The sequence below is a fragment of the Aptenodytes patagonicus genome, chromosome 2, assembly GCF_965638725.1.
Source record: "Aptenodytes patagonicus chromosome 2, bAptPat1.pri.cur, whole genome shotgun sequence".
NCBI classification, from domain to species: Eukaryota; Metazoa; Chordata; class Aves; order Sphenisciformes; family Spheniscidae; genus Aptenodytes; species Aptenodytes patagonicus.
The window spans coordinates 154,173,101-154,191,506 of NC_134950.1; the positions used below are offsets into that span (position 1 = coordinate 154,173,101).

The 18,406-nt window shown below is 37.4% G+C and overlaps 1 protein-coding gene across 7 annotated transcripts in view; it reads right to left on the reverse strand.

Annotated features, from left to right (window-relative positions):
• MPP7 (MAGUK p55 scaffold protein 7) overlaps positions 1–18,406 on the reverse strand; it is a 159,561-nt gene that overhangs the window by 53,025 nt on the left and 88,130 nt on the right. For all 7 annotated transcript variants that reach the window (XM_076331758.1, XM_076331756.1, XM_076331760.1 and 4 more), the window contains 2 exons: positions 17,904–17,981; positions 13,284–13,364 (listed from right to left, as the gene is read on the reverse strand). In XM_076331758.1, coding sequence (XP_076187873.1) covers positions 13,284–13,364; positions 17,904–17,981 — 159 coding nt within the window. The remainder of the gene's footprint in view (positions 1–13,283; positions 13,365–17,903; positions 17,982–18,406) is intronic.

Genomic DNA, 18,406 nt, shown 5'->3' on the forward strand with positions numbered 1-18,406 from the left:
ACACTATCAACTTACACAAAGAAAATCTGACATTGGAAACATTCAAAGTTCTTTTTCTTAAACTGTTCTGAAACTTTAAATGTTTATTTAAATTGAGAATGTTATTAATGAAAACAGTTCTATATTTTGAAAAATGTGTATCATTTAACTACACTGACTACATTTTTGCTCCTCTAAAACAATGACAGATTTTACACTATTTTTTGCTTGTTTATATTTTGAGATCTCTAAGAGTAAAAATACTCCAAGTAGCCCCTGACTCATGAACACAGTTCATGTTTTCTAATTCTCATTATTTAAAAAAAAAAAAAAAAAATCTCAATTTGAGCTTTACTTTTCAGAAATATTTTGCATTTACTAGTCTAGAAAAAAATTTTAGAAAACAATAAGTTAAATAAAGAAGCAAGACAGAATGGACAAAGAAACAAAAGCAGCCTTTTTCTATATGGTACTTGAAAAAACAAGATTAGAAAATTAAATAATTAATAGTCAAGATTATCGACATAAAATTTGTAGGGACTCAGACCAACCTTTATGAAAGCCAACAGCTGCAGCAGACTGCAACACTGCCAACCCAGCTGCTGGTTACCTTGCCTGTGGAGTAGATAACTGGCAGCAGAGTCAGCAAAATGGAACAAAATGGCCCATGACTTTGCTGTCCCAGTCCACTGCTTGGATTCATTAGCACTGGCCACCTTCTCTGGCAGTTCAAGTTAAACTCTATCAGGTTGTGCTGGTTTTGGCTGGGATAGAGTTAATTTCCTTCATAGTAGCTCGTATGGGGCTGTGTTTTGGATTTGTGCTGAAAAAGAGTGTTGATAATACAGGGATGTTTTCGTTACTGCTGAGCAGTGCTTACACAGAGTCAAGGCCTTTTCTGCTTCTCACACCACCCCACCAGTGAGTAGGCTGGGGGTGCACAAGAAGCTGGGAGGGGACACAGCCGGGACAGCTGACACCAGCGACCAAAGGGATATTCCACACCGTATGACGTCATGCTCAGCACAGAAAGCTGGGGGAAGAAGAAGGAAGGGGGGGACGTTCGGAGTGATGGCGTTTGTCTTCCCAAGTCACTGTTACGCGTGATGGAGCCCTGCTTTCCTGGAGATGGCTGAACACCTGCCTGCCAATGGGAAGTGGTGAATGAATTCCTTGTTTTGCTTTGCTTGCGTGCGCGGCTTTTGCTTTACCTGTTAAACTGTCTTTATCTCAACCCACAAGTTTTCTCTACTTTTATCCTTCTGATTCTCTCCCCCATCCCACTGTGGGGGGAGGGAGCGAGCGGCTGCGTGGTGCTTATTTGCCAGCTGGGGTTAAACCACAACACAGGTGAGACAGACATTTTCCCACCTCTTTGCTTTGCTATGGTGACAGTAACTTCCACTGAGGCTGGCACAGTGAAGTTACTTGTAACTTCATCAGCAACCACAGCAGCATGCCCCTCAACTCACTTAGCAGAGCTCGTCCTCCAGAGAGCTCTAGCCATATTGAGTTTTCCTTTGTGATAGCGTTACAGAAGAAATACAAAAAGACAAGCTAAAAATGTTGGTGGAGAAAACTATTCAAGACTGGAAAGATTGATTTATGAGTAACTTGCATAAAGTTAAAATCAAGTGAGTGAAGTCATTCAGCGACAGATACCAAAGAAGGAAAGCTGGCAGGGTTGGGAGGAGACTGAATCCTGTGAAGGGAAGACCATCAGAGCATCAAAATGGAAGGAGAAGCATCAGAGACATAACAGCCAAACGTGTGCAAGAACTTAGAAAGCAGGAGAATAAAACCAGCAGAAAGCTGTAGCATAATGGTGATGGCATACTGGCTCTAGGCACAGAAAAGCAATTTGACTTGAGAACAGTTTGGAGAAGAAAGGAATAAAAATATAAGGTATCCAGAATCAAGCTACACATTTAAGAACAACTGGTAAGCAATACAAAATTAACAGAGGAAAAGGAAGATAAGAATTTAGATAAGGGGGGGGAGAGAGAACAACCTTTCTTCTTCTACAGAACAATTAGTCTTTAAACCTACTATCTTGAGTATATAAGCTAGATTTTACATTGATGTACTGATGAATTCCATCCCACTAATTCCACTCTCCAGCAAATGGGTGGTAAAACAGCCATCAGAAAAGGGCAGCACACAGCAGTCTCTTAACCACCAACACTGCCTGCTAAGGAAGTATGTGCAACCCTAATCCTGATGCAAGATAAGGGTTAACAAGATAACAAGAGGACAGGTGAGAACAGGCACCTCAACTAACAGATATAAACAACCACAATAGCTGAATTCTCCAGCTTGGCTAAAGCATGAAGCATCATCTAGAAGCAGAAGCAAGCAATAAAACTACAGGCAGGAGAAATTTAGTAGTGCTGCTGAAGTGACCAGAGGAAAGCTGGGATAATAAGCGAACTGATTTTTTTTTTCTTTCTTCTTCAGTAGAACCAGTGAGTAAGTACACAAGCTACAGTAACCACTTATCAGGCAGAAAAGTAGTATTATTCCTTCTGAAGGAATAATGTCCTTTCTCTTTCCCACAGAAATCTGAGATTTTCTGTTCCAAACAAAATTCCCAAGTTAATTAAGTACAGTACATAATGTTAAAGAAGCCAGTTAACTTCCAAAGAAATGAACATGTTTTGCTACTGAAAATCATTTACAGTATTCATTTGACATAAGCAAAAAGCCTTTGACAGTGATTGTAAGAAAAATGAAGTAAGGTCCTTTAAGCATGATTTTCAGTTTGTAATCAGGAAACCAATGGGTGCACTAATTCATGGGAAAAAAAAATCAGGGTTCATTTAACATCTTTCCATCCTTCAAATATTATAGTTTTCCTATGTATTCTCTATAAACTCCCTAGAAATTATATATTGTGTGAGAAGACAGCAGTTAGGTATGTACAAAAGAGAAAAAACTTTCCATTCTTGCAACTATCCCACCTATACTTAAACCAGAGTTCCCTTCTAGCTCAAGCTTGTCCAGCTGGCAATTAAATCCCTTTCTCTTCTAATTTGACTTTGATGCAGTTGGGTCACAGTAGTGATTCAAAATACTGAAAACACACACTGTACATGTGTGGTTTTGTGTCTTAATATCTACCATATATTAATGTTCTTAGCATAGCAACATCTCAGTTGGCTCAATATTCAGTATATATTACCTTTTCCTCTTTTCTGTGGTGGACTTTATTCATGACTATACAAACTTCCTTTCACAAAAGGGTAATTTCCTTGCCTGAAAACGCAGTTTCTTGATTTCAGATTCACCAATCTAAACTGATGGGTTTACCTGCAGCTGGTAGCCAGATGGCAACAGCCAACAGAAAAGTGAACTCTCTGCATCTTCAGACTCCCGCTTCCTCTGGCTCATTGTTTGCAGCCCCTGGAGACGCTTCCAAAGTCAAACTATTCTCAGTGTTCACAAAAACCCGCAGCCCGTCCATGTCATCTGGTAAAGGTGTTACTATTCTTCCAGATGACAGCCCTATGTTTTTCCTCAGTTGTGGATAATGGCAGAATAAGCTCCGATTTTAAATCAATAGTGAAGAATCTGAACAAAGTCTCTCTTACATTCGCAATGTGATTCATGTAGCTAAAGTGTTCTTGAAGCTTTAAGCCCCATTTAAGTAACTTCCAAGAGCACAAATAGATGGTTTTCAGAGTGGAAAATGCCAAGACAGGAGCACTCTTCCAATATCTTGGCAATCCTTGATCAATTCCTTTTTTGAAGAAGTGGCAGCATCCTGACAATATTAAGCGTCTACAGCAGTAACCGGCATCTTTTCTTGGTTGAAAACCACCTGAAGACAGCTGCCCCCCAATCCCTGCCCAAAGAAATCAACTGAAAATATAAACTAAAGAAAAGCAGAAACTGAGGTTCTTGTTGCCCTTTCTGAAAAAGTGTCTTTTAGAAATGACCCAGCCTTTATTTGACAACAGCATGATGTCTAAAGTCTTAAAAAGAAAAGAAAAACATTTACTGATCCATGAGGTTAAAAGAATCTGGATATACTTAATTCCTCCAGAAAATAATAACATATATTCATTTATAAGGAGGTCTTAAATTCAGCTACAGAGTACTCGTACTACATGGACACCTAACTAAAAATATTGAACTGGTTTAGTTTTTAAGGTAATCACTTTTGCCTGCTTTGGACTTTCCCCATATTGAACACTAGAAGTAATATTTCTATATATCAATTGCACGAAATTCAGGTATCATTCTGGAGAACTGAAAAGCCACAGTGAGTATTATCTTCACCATTATATATAAGTAAATCTTCTATAAATACTTAATAAAGTTGTAACTAAAGAATTATAAAATATTAAAATAGATGTGGTGCAATAGAATAAATCCTGCCCCTTAAATAGTAACTTTCTTTTAACAAGGCCAGCAAAATAGCAGGTATAAGGAAAAAAGCTTACAATTTTCCAAAATATTTGTGATAAAGATACTTATAGATTTCCAGGTTACATAATCATGGGAAGAGAGTCTTGCCACTGACTAGAAACCCAGAAATAAGCAGAAAGGGGGAAAAAAAAGATTGTGAGACCATACTGGACCACTATTGAAGACTGATCAATGAACTAAAGAGGAGACTGTTGAATAAGTAAATGGAGAGTTCAAATTGAATATGGCCTGGCAAATACAAGGGAAAAGCACCACTGAAGGAAAAAGCAGCATAAAAAATGATGACTAAAAAGGGACTATTTGCTTCGTATTGTGCAGTTTCTCCATTTTTACTAGCTGAATAGAATTGCTACTTGAATGGGATGTGATTTTACCCATAGTGATTTTTTCCTCCCCCTAAATTACCAGCTTTAGTAATGTTGCCATCTTTTATACGCTGTATGTGAATGCTATAGTTACGTGTATGCAATTCAACATTCTTACATGGGTTAGAGTTGTTCCTTCATGTGGGAAAGTCTGTATACATAACCAAAGAATTTTTTTGATTTACTTTTCAAATCTTTTATTTTCTGCTGCCAACCTGACTGGCTTCACCTTTGTTTATTTTATCTATCATTTTGTTTATTGTAAGTTGTCTGCTAGCGAGCATTTTCACATCCACATGTCTAAAAAGATTGACAGACAAGCTGTCTGTTGGACATCAGCTGAGTTACCACACGAGATGGACCTGAGAGCATTTCCAGGGTAACATGATGGTTGTTACTTAAATATACTCACGCAGTATTCTTTCATCTCCTTTATATCATTTTGTATCTATGCTTATGAGATGTTGCATATTGTTATATGTATGCTCTGTCAGCTCCTACCACATTAAGGGTGCCACAACTGCATTCTGATTTTCTATGCCTGTCAGATGTGAAAAATCAAGGCTTTTCTTGCTGTTTTTAAAAGGACTATTTTGCTATTATGTTTTGTTTTACTTATTCCATTCCAGTAACATGGACATGCCAAAAATAAAGACAGCAACATATTCTCCCAGTGCTCCTCACCCAAAAAAAGTTTTCTATAAAAAACTCCTTTGAATTATGGGTGCAAGTGGAAACAGAAATAGGAAGTCAAGGTCTGAAGCTGAAACCTATTTTTCCTCTAACAAGGCTGCCAAAATGCATGATGGAGGGCTTCCCAAAGTGGCAAATAGTTTAAAGGCAAATAGTTTAAAGGCAGGAAATGCTGGGCAGAAGGATCTTATTCACTTGCCGACAAAAGTCTCCCCAGCACTGTCCCCTCTCCCCCAGCTTCACGGCTGGTATGCTCAGAACATCTACGGGTTATCCATCAACCAACATTATCAAACCACCAGTGCTGTGGTCCTTGCTTCTTGTTGTGATAATATGCATATATTAAAATAAATAGTTCTCTCTCACTGCTGATCCTTCGCAGCATACCATCCAAAATCAAGCAGGCTTTTGCAGATTTACAAATTAATGGCACCTGATTTTACAAATGAGGATTAGGCAGGTAACTTTTCAGTTGACATACAAAGTACAATGTATTCCAGCTCACCATATTAATGAAGTTAAACTACTTTGTACAGCAAAGTATCTTAAGAGCACAACTCCTCTAACCAGTCCTACCAGCAAACCTCAAAGGCCACGGATGAGTAAATATTTGTAAATCATGGGAAATTACGCTTCCTGAACAGATATTGTAGTCTGTGTTACCATGCGTGAGCATGAGTATTTCATAAAGAGGAGGAGAATAGTCTCCCAGGACATGAGCAAAAATAGAAAACATGGGTGCATTCGGGAAGACAGGTCCCTAAAGGGGCAGGGCCAAAAGGTCTTCCAAGAGCTTGAGATACACTAACAGCCCAAATGTAGCTCAGACGTTAACTGACCTGAAATTTGTATTGGGTTTTCCAGATGCAAAACCTGAACAGTTGTAGGCAAATCCCAACAATTTCCAGTGGAAAATGCTGACTTTGCAGAAACTGCATATTTCAATGAAAAAGCCCTGATGGAAAATCCTCAGCAAGTCTAATTACAAAGGGAATGTTGGAAAGGGGACAAAGTTTAGATTAAGATTTTTTTAATTACATGTTACAAGAAATGCTTCATGAACTTTTCAAAGCAAAACCAGATTTTGTTTTATATTATTATAGCCTGGTATTTTCTTTGAGTGCTTTGTATGTTAAAGTTCTTGTAGAAAAATGCCTGCTGTTTCCTGCACAGTAAATTATACTGTCAATTTTTGCCAGTGACTGTAAGGCAGCTTTATAAGGCTTTGATGATAAAGGCTTAAAATGTTTGGTTTTTTAATGTAACAAGTAGCACTTTGATCAGAACAGTCTATTAGGCCACTGTGCAAATCTAGTAGATGGCACGGATGATGATATCAGCAGTTGTTTATCAAATAAAGGCTAGAATTTACAAACTTCCCAGTAAATACAAGAAAACCAGAACAGGATAGGACAATGGAAAAGGTATGCTTCAAGCTAAAGGAAGCATTATTTCTTTTTTTAAAGACACCTAAACAAATACAAGAAACATTTATATGAAGAACAAAGTGCTCTGGTTTCATTATCTGCAGTTTTAGTTTTGCTTAACTCAAAGCCAAGGAGGCACTTGTTAGATGAAAATGTTTACAAATGCAAATTGTTTATGCTTTGTGAAACTGAAAGTCAAGTACACCTCAAATGAATTGCAAATAAAACAGCAAGTGTAAATCCTATTTACAATTTTCTGGTGTATGCATCTTTGCCATTTGAAAGCAATTTAAAAAAAACAGAAAACAACTTAAAGAATCTGTATTTTCTCTGAACAGCACGTTGAAGTTGTCCATGGATAAGTCAGTCTGAAAACATTCCCAGTCACACGAGAGTGGTTTTCCTTTCACTCTGCAAGTTATCTTAAAATTACTTCCAAAATTCTATTCATTCTACAGTAATGAAAGAGAAGCCAAGAAAAATACTTCAAGGTTGTCCACCGCTTGTTCCTTCTACGGCTACAGGTACAGCACCCAAAGTGATCCAACTACTTTACATTCTCGTGTACCATGATGCACTGAAGTCATTTACGGTCCTGCCTTGTGCAGGTACCTGGTTTATGTTTCAGACTAGCAGCTGGCAAACCTTTCAGCGCACATAAACAGAAGATAAACTCCGCTGAAACAGGCAGAACCACCACTGGCATCCTTAGGAGGTTAAAAAAAGCTTAATTTCCTCTGGGTCATAAGAGGTATAAACATCCTTCAGAATAGTTTCAGCACAGTGGCATAAGCTTTTAAAATTATTATTGTTCTGCCCATTACACTGACGACCACAAAGGACATACTTTATATGAATTTAAAACACGCTAAGTTTACCCTAATAGGGATTAACTTCAAAGGGTAAATTGCTCATTTCAATATGTAATGATCAGGAATGTAACTGCTGTTATAAACACAAACTTAAGAGCAAGTGAGATCTGAATAATACTAACCTTGACACAGGCTCAAGATATATAACTGGGATAAAATTGTTCAATGGACTAAAAGATGGTCCATTCTTTTTATAGTCTTTTTTGTTCACAGCCACGTCAACAAAATAAGTGCCTAAAATGTTAATTCCTATAGTTAATTGTTTTAATTTTTCAGATTTCAAATAATTTTAAAAATAAATAACAATTATGCTCTTGTGCTATGGCACTGTCCCAAAAAGAACACAGCTTTTTCCAGCTTGTTAGAAAAGGAACTGAGAGCTACTATTCAAGAAAGCTTTTTAATTAAAAGTAGAAGAGAATTTGAAAGCTTTAAAGTCTTTCATTCTTAGTTTGATCATCTGTCATATCTACTACATCTCCTTTCTTACAGTGTCTGTCACTGGGGTTCTGCCCTGTGACTGACAGAGTAAATCTAGTGTCCACCTCCATTCCCGTTTGTGTTCCTACTGACAGGTAAGACCATTCTGCTAACTTGATTGTGACAAGTCCATTGAAAATCCAGAATTAAATTCCCTTTTAGATAGACTTCGTGTTAATATCTTGAATCCTAGTCTTCCAATTATATATTCCAATTTATACAATTGCATAACAATGAAAAATATTTCATCTCTAGCTAATGTAGCTAATTTAAAAAAAAAAAAAATGGAGTGCTCTCAGACAACAGCAATACTTTCAGATTCATAAAAAAGCCAAATTACTCTATAAAGACATCTCAATCGCACTGGTGCCTACCTCATGCATCATAATTTTAAAAACTTTTGTCATTATTTTCAAAATTCTCTACAACTCCCCTCTTCACATACGTTCCGTTTGCTGTCACATAAGTTCCTTAAATTTCTCCAAATTATAAAACATTAAAGCTGAGAATATACTACTTTATCCTATTATTCATATTTTTTACAAAAGTACACATAGAAGTGTCTTCCCTTAAATCAGAAACATCCTTTCCTCAAGTATATCCGCACTATATATTCTAGTTTTCATGTTATAGAAAATACTAAGGGAAAAAAAAAGCCTCCTGTAAGAGAGATGTTTAGTGTTACATCAAGCTTCATATATTGTGTATTTACAGCACACATTAACTTTAATGTTGTCATTAGACAAGGAAGCTAAGGGACATTTGTTCCTTTCTTTTACACATTGAAAACACAGTATGGAAATTCCTCATTGTGTCTCACTCAAACACGTATAAAATCATATAAATTCCATGTAAATGCCCTATCCTTCAACAAAATTGGAATGTAAACTCCAAATCTTGAAAACACAAACCATCTTTTAAATGCTTCCTTCATAAAATAAGCAAAGTAAGCTTGAAATAGGGTTAAAAAAAAAAATCTAATTCATGGTTACACCTCAGGAATTATAAAAGTCACTCCAGGAACTGAGGAAAAATCCAGGAGCGGGTGCAGTATCCACTCCACACAGGCCAGGAATTACCACCTTCAAACGCAGCCCATTAGCCTGAATTATACAGAATAAAACCTTCCATAGAGCAACACAGTCCTCCCTCCATTCCTTGTTCATGTGAGGTTATAATGCACTGCCTAATGCTTATAATGGAAGCAGTGGCAGCACTACACAGATTAATATGCAATTAATTTAAAGCACCAGCTCCTATGTTGAACAAATGGAAAGGATTACAAAAAATTCTAAACGTCCATCAGAAGAAAGGCCAGCAGACAGGATCTGTGCTCAGCAAGTTTTGTACGGGTGCATCAAGGTCTTGTCTGCCTTGTGAGACCTGAGCAGGAGAGGGAAAGACCCTGTGCTGCCAGCACACAGGCTTTCCATGGCCTGTCCTACTGCAACACAGAAACAGTTGGTGAGTGCTGCTGCTACAAGACCCAGGAAACACAGACAGCAGTGGAAGACCAAAATTTCACTTTCAGAAATCTGAAATATGTTTACAGAGAGCAGCGGCAGGCAGATCCAAGCCTGATCTGCCGGCATTTCAAATCACCCAAGTCATGTCCCCACTTATGTCCAACACCATTCAGACTAGAGCCACGCAGCACTGCCTACAGGCTGGCCCAGCCCGACCCTGAATTTATGTATCTTTGTATTTTGTATCTTTAAGGTACCTTTAAGGTATATATTGTATTGCAACTGAAAAAAACCAACCAAAGAAAATCCCAGCAATCCCCGCATACCTCACAGCTTTAGAAAACACCAGCACAGCAACGAAAGTTTCAGTACATCTTGTTCTGGTTATTTACCATCATTCTAACTTTGACATGCAAAACTCTCTTAAGCTGTTTTTTTAACAACCAACTCAGCAGACCTTTTAAACTTACATACATATACACTGGAAGTGTAAACATTTATTAACAGTTATCTTCCTCAGCTGATTACAAGCATTTGATTGCACGCTTGTGGTTATGATGGAAAAGAGCTGAAGATATCCATTGCTGTACTTACACTTGCTGAATGAGAGAAGATACATTTCAAAGAGTTAATTTCTGGGCTGCTTAAAAATCAAATACTGCATTCAACTGGATTCGGGTTCTAAGGTGTGGAAATACTGTTCTACTTGTTGGTATCTTTAACAAGGTTTAGCAAGATTACAGAATATAAATTAAGTCTTTACTCAACATTGGAAATTAAAAACAACAGATGCTGCTGACCTGAGTCCATGGGATTCTGAAATTATATTTTAAATCTAGAACACAAATGCAGTATCTTATACATAGACAAATCCACTTGATTTCCCAGAGCTAAGTGCTCTGTTCTACTTCCAGAGTTCTGTTTTAATCAGATAAGATAAACCACAACCATTATTAGTTCATTTAATTATGGTAAAGGAAACCACATGTTAGGGCAGAAAAAAACCCCACCACTCAGTGTAACTGGATATTGCATCCAGTTTTAAAGAGACCAGCAATGCCCAATTAATTTTTTCCTGAAAGAAAATGCACCTGACAAAACCATGGAATAACTTCTAGGACATTTTGAAAATCTCAGGTCTCATAAATATAACTGCCTCAAGGAAATCATTTTCTTGTTTAAAACATTTCTCTATAGATGAAAACCATGAACACCACAAACTTGTCAAAGCTTTACTCATCAGATGCAAACACTCTGAAATATATTCAACAAAACAATTTTGTAACACAGAATGAAAATACAGCAATATTCATCTAACCAGACAATTGCTGGAAACCTCTCCCAGCCTTTTTTGGCATGTTAACCAAACCTGTGAAGTTATAATCATCTTCCTAGACCTCTCCCTTTACACCACCAAACTTGTGGAAAGCAGTGATGTGGTGCAGCAAATTAATCCTAACCACCCTTCGTTGTACCATGAACATTACAGCAGAGCTGTAGGAAAGTGGAAGCTCTCCTGCTGGCTCCAGCTAACACTGCAGTTATAAGCCAGGTCAGGAGAGGAAAGTTTCCCCTGCAGAATAACACAAAGCCAGCTTAAGTCAATCCCAAAGTAAGCCGTATACAAGTTTTTAGATAAAGCCTATGCGACTTCATTGGAACAGATGTATCAGTTATTCCAAGTAATTTCAGATACGTGGGAAAGAGTTGTTCTAGACATCATTTTGCCCCAGAAATCTAGAAGGAAAGAAACAAAGAAACCCTCTCCAGCCACCAACCTAATAGTGAAGGGCTAGAAAATCTTATGCAATGTATGGCATAAGCTCAGATGCAGCTGAACAGACTCGAGGGCATCTCTGGGGAGGAACTGGAAATACTGAGTCCCACATTGTGCAGTCAACATGACGGAGGAGGGAGTGGTGATATTTACCATCTCTCCCATGCATGTTTGCCATGAGAAGGTGGATGGAGAAGATAATGGATAGGCAAAAATATCAGGCATACTGTACCCTAACTCACACAAACACCTGCAAGCTATGCAGGGCAGGGAAACGTGTGTGTCTTGTGCAGGATTAAACAGTCTGGCCATGCAAAGGGCTTGGTACCCTGCAGCTGGCCATCTCTTCCTACAGCCAAGACATTTGCTGAGTTACTGCAGTTGTTCAATCATATTAACCACGCTGAGGGTAAAGCACTTCTTTTCCTGAAATCCCACTAAGATTATCATATTGCATTTAACCGCTTCCAAGGAACAGACAGCGAGAGTGAGTGAGTGAATGAGAGAAAGCAAGCAAGGGAGGGGGACCAAGACAGCAAGGCGGAGGGAAGAAAAGAAAAAAGGGAGAGGGAGAGATGCAGTTGTGGCAAGCGAGCTGTCTTCAGACTCAATCCACTAAAGCTTCAGAAGTATGAAACACATGGGGACAGTCACTAAGGAAATACCTACAGTGAAGCTTAGGATCTCTGCAATTTGATGCACCAACAGTTCCTCTTGTAATAAACCATCGGCATTGCTTTCCCCTTCAGAGAAAAGCAGCTTGTCACTTTGGAAACTATGGAATAACCAACTGTGCAAAAATCTTTAAAAAGGAGGCATAATCAATCTTTAAAACTTTGTAGCACTTTGAAGATATCCTAATGTCTCAGGTTTTGAGATCCGTGTTTTACAGGGAATATAAAGAAGCAGCTGTCTTAAAAAGGGCTCCTTTCTGCTCTACAGTTTTCCTCTAAACTTATCAACTGCTGCATTTAATTATCATTGCAATATGCTAGAGCACTAAGGTCTTCCTTCTCTTTAGAGTGGAAAAATAATGTGATAGTGTGCATTAACAATGATACACAGGGGAGGTTCTGACTGGATATAAGGAAACAGTTTTTACTAGGAGGATAATCAAGAATTGGAAGAGGCTGCACACAGAGCGCTTGTGGAATGTCTGTTCCCAGGCTTTTTTGAGACCTGATGGGAGGAAGCCCTGAGCAACCTGCTCTGAACTCAGTGTTGACCCTGCTTTGAGCAGCACGTTGGACTAGACAACCTCCTTCCAACCTGAGTGGTTCAATGGTTCTATAGTCTACTGTCAGATAAAAGGTATCAAGTTCCCCAAAAGCACCACAGAGAACCCCAGGAGTTTTCAAAATTAGATTTAAAAAAAAAAATCCATCAGGAATTTTATTCCAAGTACCAGGTTGTATTACTTATGCCCAGTGCAATTAAATCAATGGTATGACTGAAAACCCTTTAGTAAAAGCACATTTTGAATGAATTTATGAAGCGCATGCAGTAAAAGTTAGCAAAAGACAAAAAAAAAAAATCAAGTATCTCTTTTTTGGAATATCCATTGTAAATAAACAATGGCTTTCCACTGAATTCCTTTCATAAATATCAGTAACAGCATAATAATTTACAGGCAACATTAAATGTGTTTCTTCATAACAGGTATTTCCCATTAACATTGCGTCCCTTCTTAAAAGCACACATATTCATTAAAGCAGACAGACCCCCAGGCAGCCCGAGGAAGCAGATGCAGACACCCATGCAGAAAGCACTTTGCAGGTGCAACACATCCTCACCTTGAGATTGGGTTTTGAGAGGAGTTTCAACAGTTCTCTGATCTCACTGCTCAGTGGCTTGCTCTGCAGCTCCTCAGCCAGCTGGGTGGGAGATGGAATTGACACAAAGACCATTAGCAAAGCGTTGTTTTACCCAGTGCATCGGTGACAACCCAGAATCCATCTTGTTCAAGGTTATTACTTTCCAGTGTGTTCAAACAGAAGTCAGCATGAAGAAAAACACCATCAATCACCGCGCTTCTTTTTCTGACCCTCGGCGGACCAGATTTAAGCCAGGCCTTTGGCTCTGTTTAACACAAGTAATCATTTCTGGCAATGGTGCAGCCAGATCACATTCTGATTTATAGCGATGGGGGCAAATCCCAGCACTTCATTTAAGTGAATGGTCCTTTGCGTGCAGACAAAGGACTGCTTGTAAAAATGACTGGATCAAACTTTGACACTGTCTATAAAAAACAGTTTTGAATGAGGTGGTGAAATCCACACTGCTTCCAAAAACCCACAGTAGCGGTGCTGTTTAGGACTGGGATAAGAAAGCAAAGTGCCCCTACAGTGCAAGCAATCTGAACTTTTTATTATGTTTACACATACACTGGAAGGAGCTTGTTAAACGTGAAGTGGGTTAATCATAATATAGTTTATAACAGGTCATCAGCAATTCAAGCCCCTGAAATGCACAAACTATGTCCTAACAACAAGATCAGTAAAATTTATTTTTGGTTATACTACAAAATTGTGGTTTGGTGAACAATAGAGCAGCAGTCTAACGTTTAATCCCATGGCTATTTGGCTCATGTCTTGAGTTTTTCTTATCATGACATTCTCAACTAATTTGGACTCAAGAGGCATATTTTACTGCAGGATTTCAGACTCAAACTATTTTTCCAGAAGAAGGAAAAGCTAAAACATATTTCACAATGCTGAACTTCAGTTTAAAATTCTGAAGCTACATGGCTCATAATCCAAAACGTGATTTCAGATAATCACTTATTTTCTTTGCATTAAATCAGTATCATAAAAATGTCTCAAAGAAAGACTGGTTATTTGCAGCAAGTAATTTTATTCGTCTAGCCTAATTTTAAATTTGTATGTTCATTTTGTACAAATTTTCAAGATAAATGGATAGAAGAATATTTTGCATAATTATATATAATAGACAATTCTAGAATCAGTTATATACATCAGACATGGTTTGAATACTTTTTTTTTTTAAACCTTTAATACAGGGTTAACAGGACTGAAACAAAAATTCATCACCTATAGTCCCACAGCCTTTTAACTATAATTCATAGATAAAAACATCCATCAAATACATCAGTGCTAGTCTTAACAATATTTGTGTCTTAATACTGAAAGATTAGAAAATGATCTCTGTAGGAAAGGTCAGAATGAAATATTTTAGGCCCATAAAGCCAAGTATTGAGGTAATCTGGCTGCAGTCTAGTCTGCATGTTCTGTGGAAAAGCTCTGCAAAGCTGAAAATAATCTGTGATATGAATGACAGCAGGTCTATGACACAGGTTCCCCTTGGTTGTCTTTTCATTCTTTAGCTTGTACTACTCACCACTAGAGAATAAAATCTATTCATTTGTGTTTCATTGATGAAGACTAGTAATCACTCAGTAAGAATGACTACTTCAGCTTTTTTCTCTCAGGTGAACTGTGCACAAGCATCTATTAACTTCAGCAGAACTGGCATTTGCTTTGGTGGTGCAAATATAAATGCAGGTACATAAGGTTTAGAACAGTGAGAAACAGAAGAAATAGTCATTGCTTTAACAGACTTTTTAATCTCATCATTTAGAAAAATATTTGTTCAGAGATGAAATCATCAAAAATCTGTTTTCACTTATATAATTTACAAGGTTTTTCCAAATATTTCCATAAAAGTCTTAAAGACACATGTCACACCCCATAATAGAAGAGGAGGAGGAAGACAAAGACTGATAGAGGAAGAAGACAAAGCCATGTTTCCAGATTAGCAAACAGGTATCACCAGAGCTGCTTGTTGTGCTTCTAGCAGTTTTGGACTGGATTTTCATTTGTTGTTGTTGTTGTTGAAGTGCCGAGATTTGTGACAGCGACCAGCGGCAGTTCAAACTATATGGAATACTTTGGGCACACTGATACCGTGCCGATCACCTCCTATGCCAAAGACTGCAGGAAAAGCTGTCAGAGAACGTCTTCTATGATTCTCTGTTGAGGGAACCATAATATTTCACCAAGCTCTTTATGAAGAGCTGCCACTATAGAGAGGGAGAGGGGCAGATGTGGAGTGAGGCTGGCGAGGTGAGGAGCACCAGGGCCTGGGGGTTTAAAGCTTCTGGAGAAAGTTCTGAAACTTCTTTTGCCAGAACAGTCTTTCTAATAACCTAGAGGCCTTATCTGCCGTATACACCTATACTGCCAGCAATGTTTACAACATTTGCATGAAATCGAGTCCTATGTCAGACACTGCTGCTCCAAAATAAGAGGCAAGCAGAATCTCTGATGGGAAATTAAATAAAAGTCACTGGAGATGAGGAGAGAGAAGGTATAGCAGCTAGGAATATGAAAATGTTTAAAAAAGAAGCCTTACCACAATTGTTACCTCTAAAATGGCTTTAAAAAAATAACACAAGAATAAAAACACACTCCTTAAACAGTTTTTAGTTATGTTAGCAGCACCTCAGATTTGGGTTTTAAATCAAACAGGAAATATTAACTTGCTAATAAGAATATCTCCTTCTTTGTTTAACTATATAACAGTTACTATCACTAGGAAAACAAAACATTAATTTAAAGCCTATTGAAATGAAAGCGTGGTTTATATCACCAACATGCTCTTAAATCCCTGAAGCTGACAACTAGTCAGACAAATGTGCCAAAAATTGAATAGCACTTTAATCCTGGAACTCCATGGGTTTTGGAGTTAAAACACCCACTTCATGTAAATTAACCTCCTCAAAGTTTGCTGATAACTATTGAAACACAGAAAATCCTGCAGTGTGCTAGTCTGACTTCAGGTGCCAAAGGACATCCTCATTCTATGGGACGGTGCCCATAAAACCAGCTGTTCAGCTACACATAAGCAAAAATGAAGAACCAGCAAAAGGATCTTTAAAAAGAAGCTGTGCTTAAAAAGTAGGCAGATATCTAGAGACGCTCATGGCCCAACATATGTACATTTTAAAAATACTACCCTATATACATAATAATACATTCATAGAGTTAAAAACCCCGACATCTCTCAACTGAGGAGTGACAGAGTACTTTAATTTGGGGATTTCCAAAAGTATACATTTTAAATGGGGCTGAACAAAAAATAAGATTGCTCAGCATTCCTGAAAATATCAAGAACTAAGTTTTGCATCCAAAAATAAGAAATTATTCTTATTAAGAATTTTAGCCCCGAGATCCATAACACAAATGTTAACAAGGATTATTAATATGTCACCAAGAACTTAATGAAGAGAATTTCAACCAGCTTTCTAATTTTCAAAATTACTATCAACATTATTCAAAGCTACTTGAAGGTTAAAAAAATATTACTAATATATGCCTGATGTCAAAGCTAATGCATTATAATATTTGGTATGTTACAGGATATAGCTCTCCTCCTACTGAAACATGAGTAAATTACATTATATCCTTTTTTCAATAGACTTCAAACATGTTTAATTTAGTTTTTCGTTAAAATGTTATTATTCTTAATTCACAACATCTAACCATTTCTAAAATTTAAAAATCAAAAGCTATTTATTATATAAAAAGATAGTTAAGGTTTTAAAACATCTATAAAGCATGTGAAATTTCAAACATGCCATATTTGAAGCGGATCCTAATACATATTGCCTTTTCCAAAAAACAACCTGAGATCATCAATTGCAACAACGATTTCTGGATTTCACCTAAACCACAGTTTATTAAACATTTCTCTATCCTGGCCTACCTCAGGTTCAGTCATAGTTTATACAGGTGTGTGCACAATTCATCTGAATCCTAGAATTAACCAAATAGCAAGAAATGGCAGGTTGGATTTTTTTCTTTAAAATAAAAATTATAGTAACAGGAAATTAACTACTCCATCAATGCCGACCACTTTTACAATTTATTTTTTGGTTATGAAGGTAATTTGGAAAGCTCCAATATGAATAAATCACTACTGTACTTTTTCTTAAATAGTTTTTGATTTTTTTTTAACAAGCCTCCTTCCTAGGCATTTCATATGCTTCATTTCTGTAGTATTATCTGTCATTTTTCATGTTCTGTCAGCAGTGCTGCTATCTCATTTGTCTTTATTTTTCCAAAGCATTCCTCTTGTCTGTGACTTTCTCAAAACACTAATAGTTGACAGCTTTTCCCCTCCCAGTAGAGTTCCAACCTGTAATTTCTATTACGTAGTTACTAAAGCAGAACAAGAGGCTATCTACATGCAATGTTTTTATAACAGGCAAGTGAATAAAAATCAAAGTAATATCAGCAACAAGGCCGGTGATGACAGCACCTTTGGAAACATTTGCAGCTTCTTATGATTTCATCTCAGAGGATTATATTCATATGTTTGCACTATGAGGAGTTCTGCTTGCAGACAGTTTTTTGGGAGACTTGGTACCAGTGATCTCAGCAGGGGACACTTACATCATCTGCCAAGGCTGCTGCACCGTGGAGCATGGGCACCGGGTTCTGTTTTTCATAATAATGCAGTTTTTCATGAATCTGGAAGACAATAGCACAAAACGATAAGTATATTTAGCAGCACGAGAAACAGTACAAAATGACCCTGTTGAGCTAACTGATCTGTTGAGTGTCTGTAACTAAAGAAACATCCTTATAGTAACCTACAGGCAGCAATCATGTAAATGTAATTCATCATCATCCTCTGTTGAAGTGCTAAGAAAATGAAATCAGATGGAAAAAATGCTCAGTATGTAGACCAACCCACAGAAAAACTAAACATTTGTGATTTTTCTCTCCTTGCTTTCTGTGTCCATATTTCTAACATATTGCTTGAAGTATCAATTACATTTTATATTGCTGCTGAAAACACAAAGCATAAAGTGTTTATCCCCAAGATGGATATAAAAAACCCTGTAAATTATGATTTATGAAGTGAAATAATAGCCTGCCACCCACATCTTGAC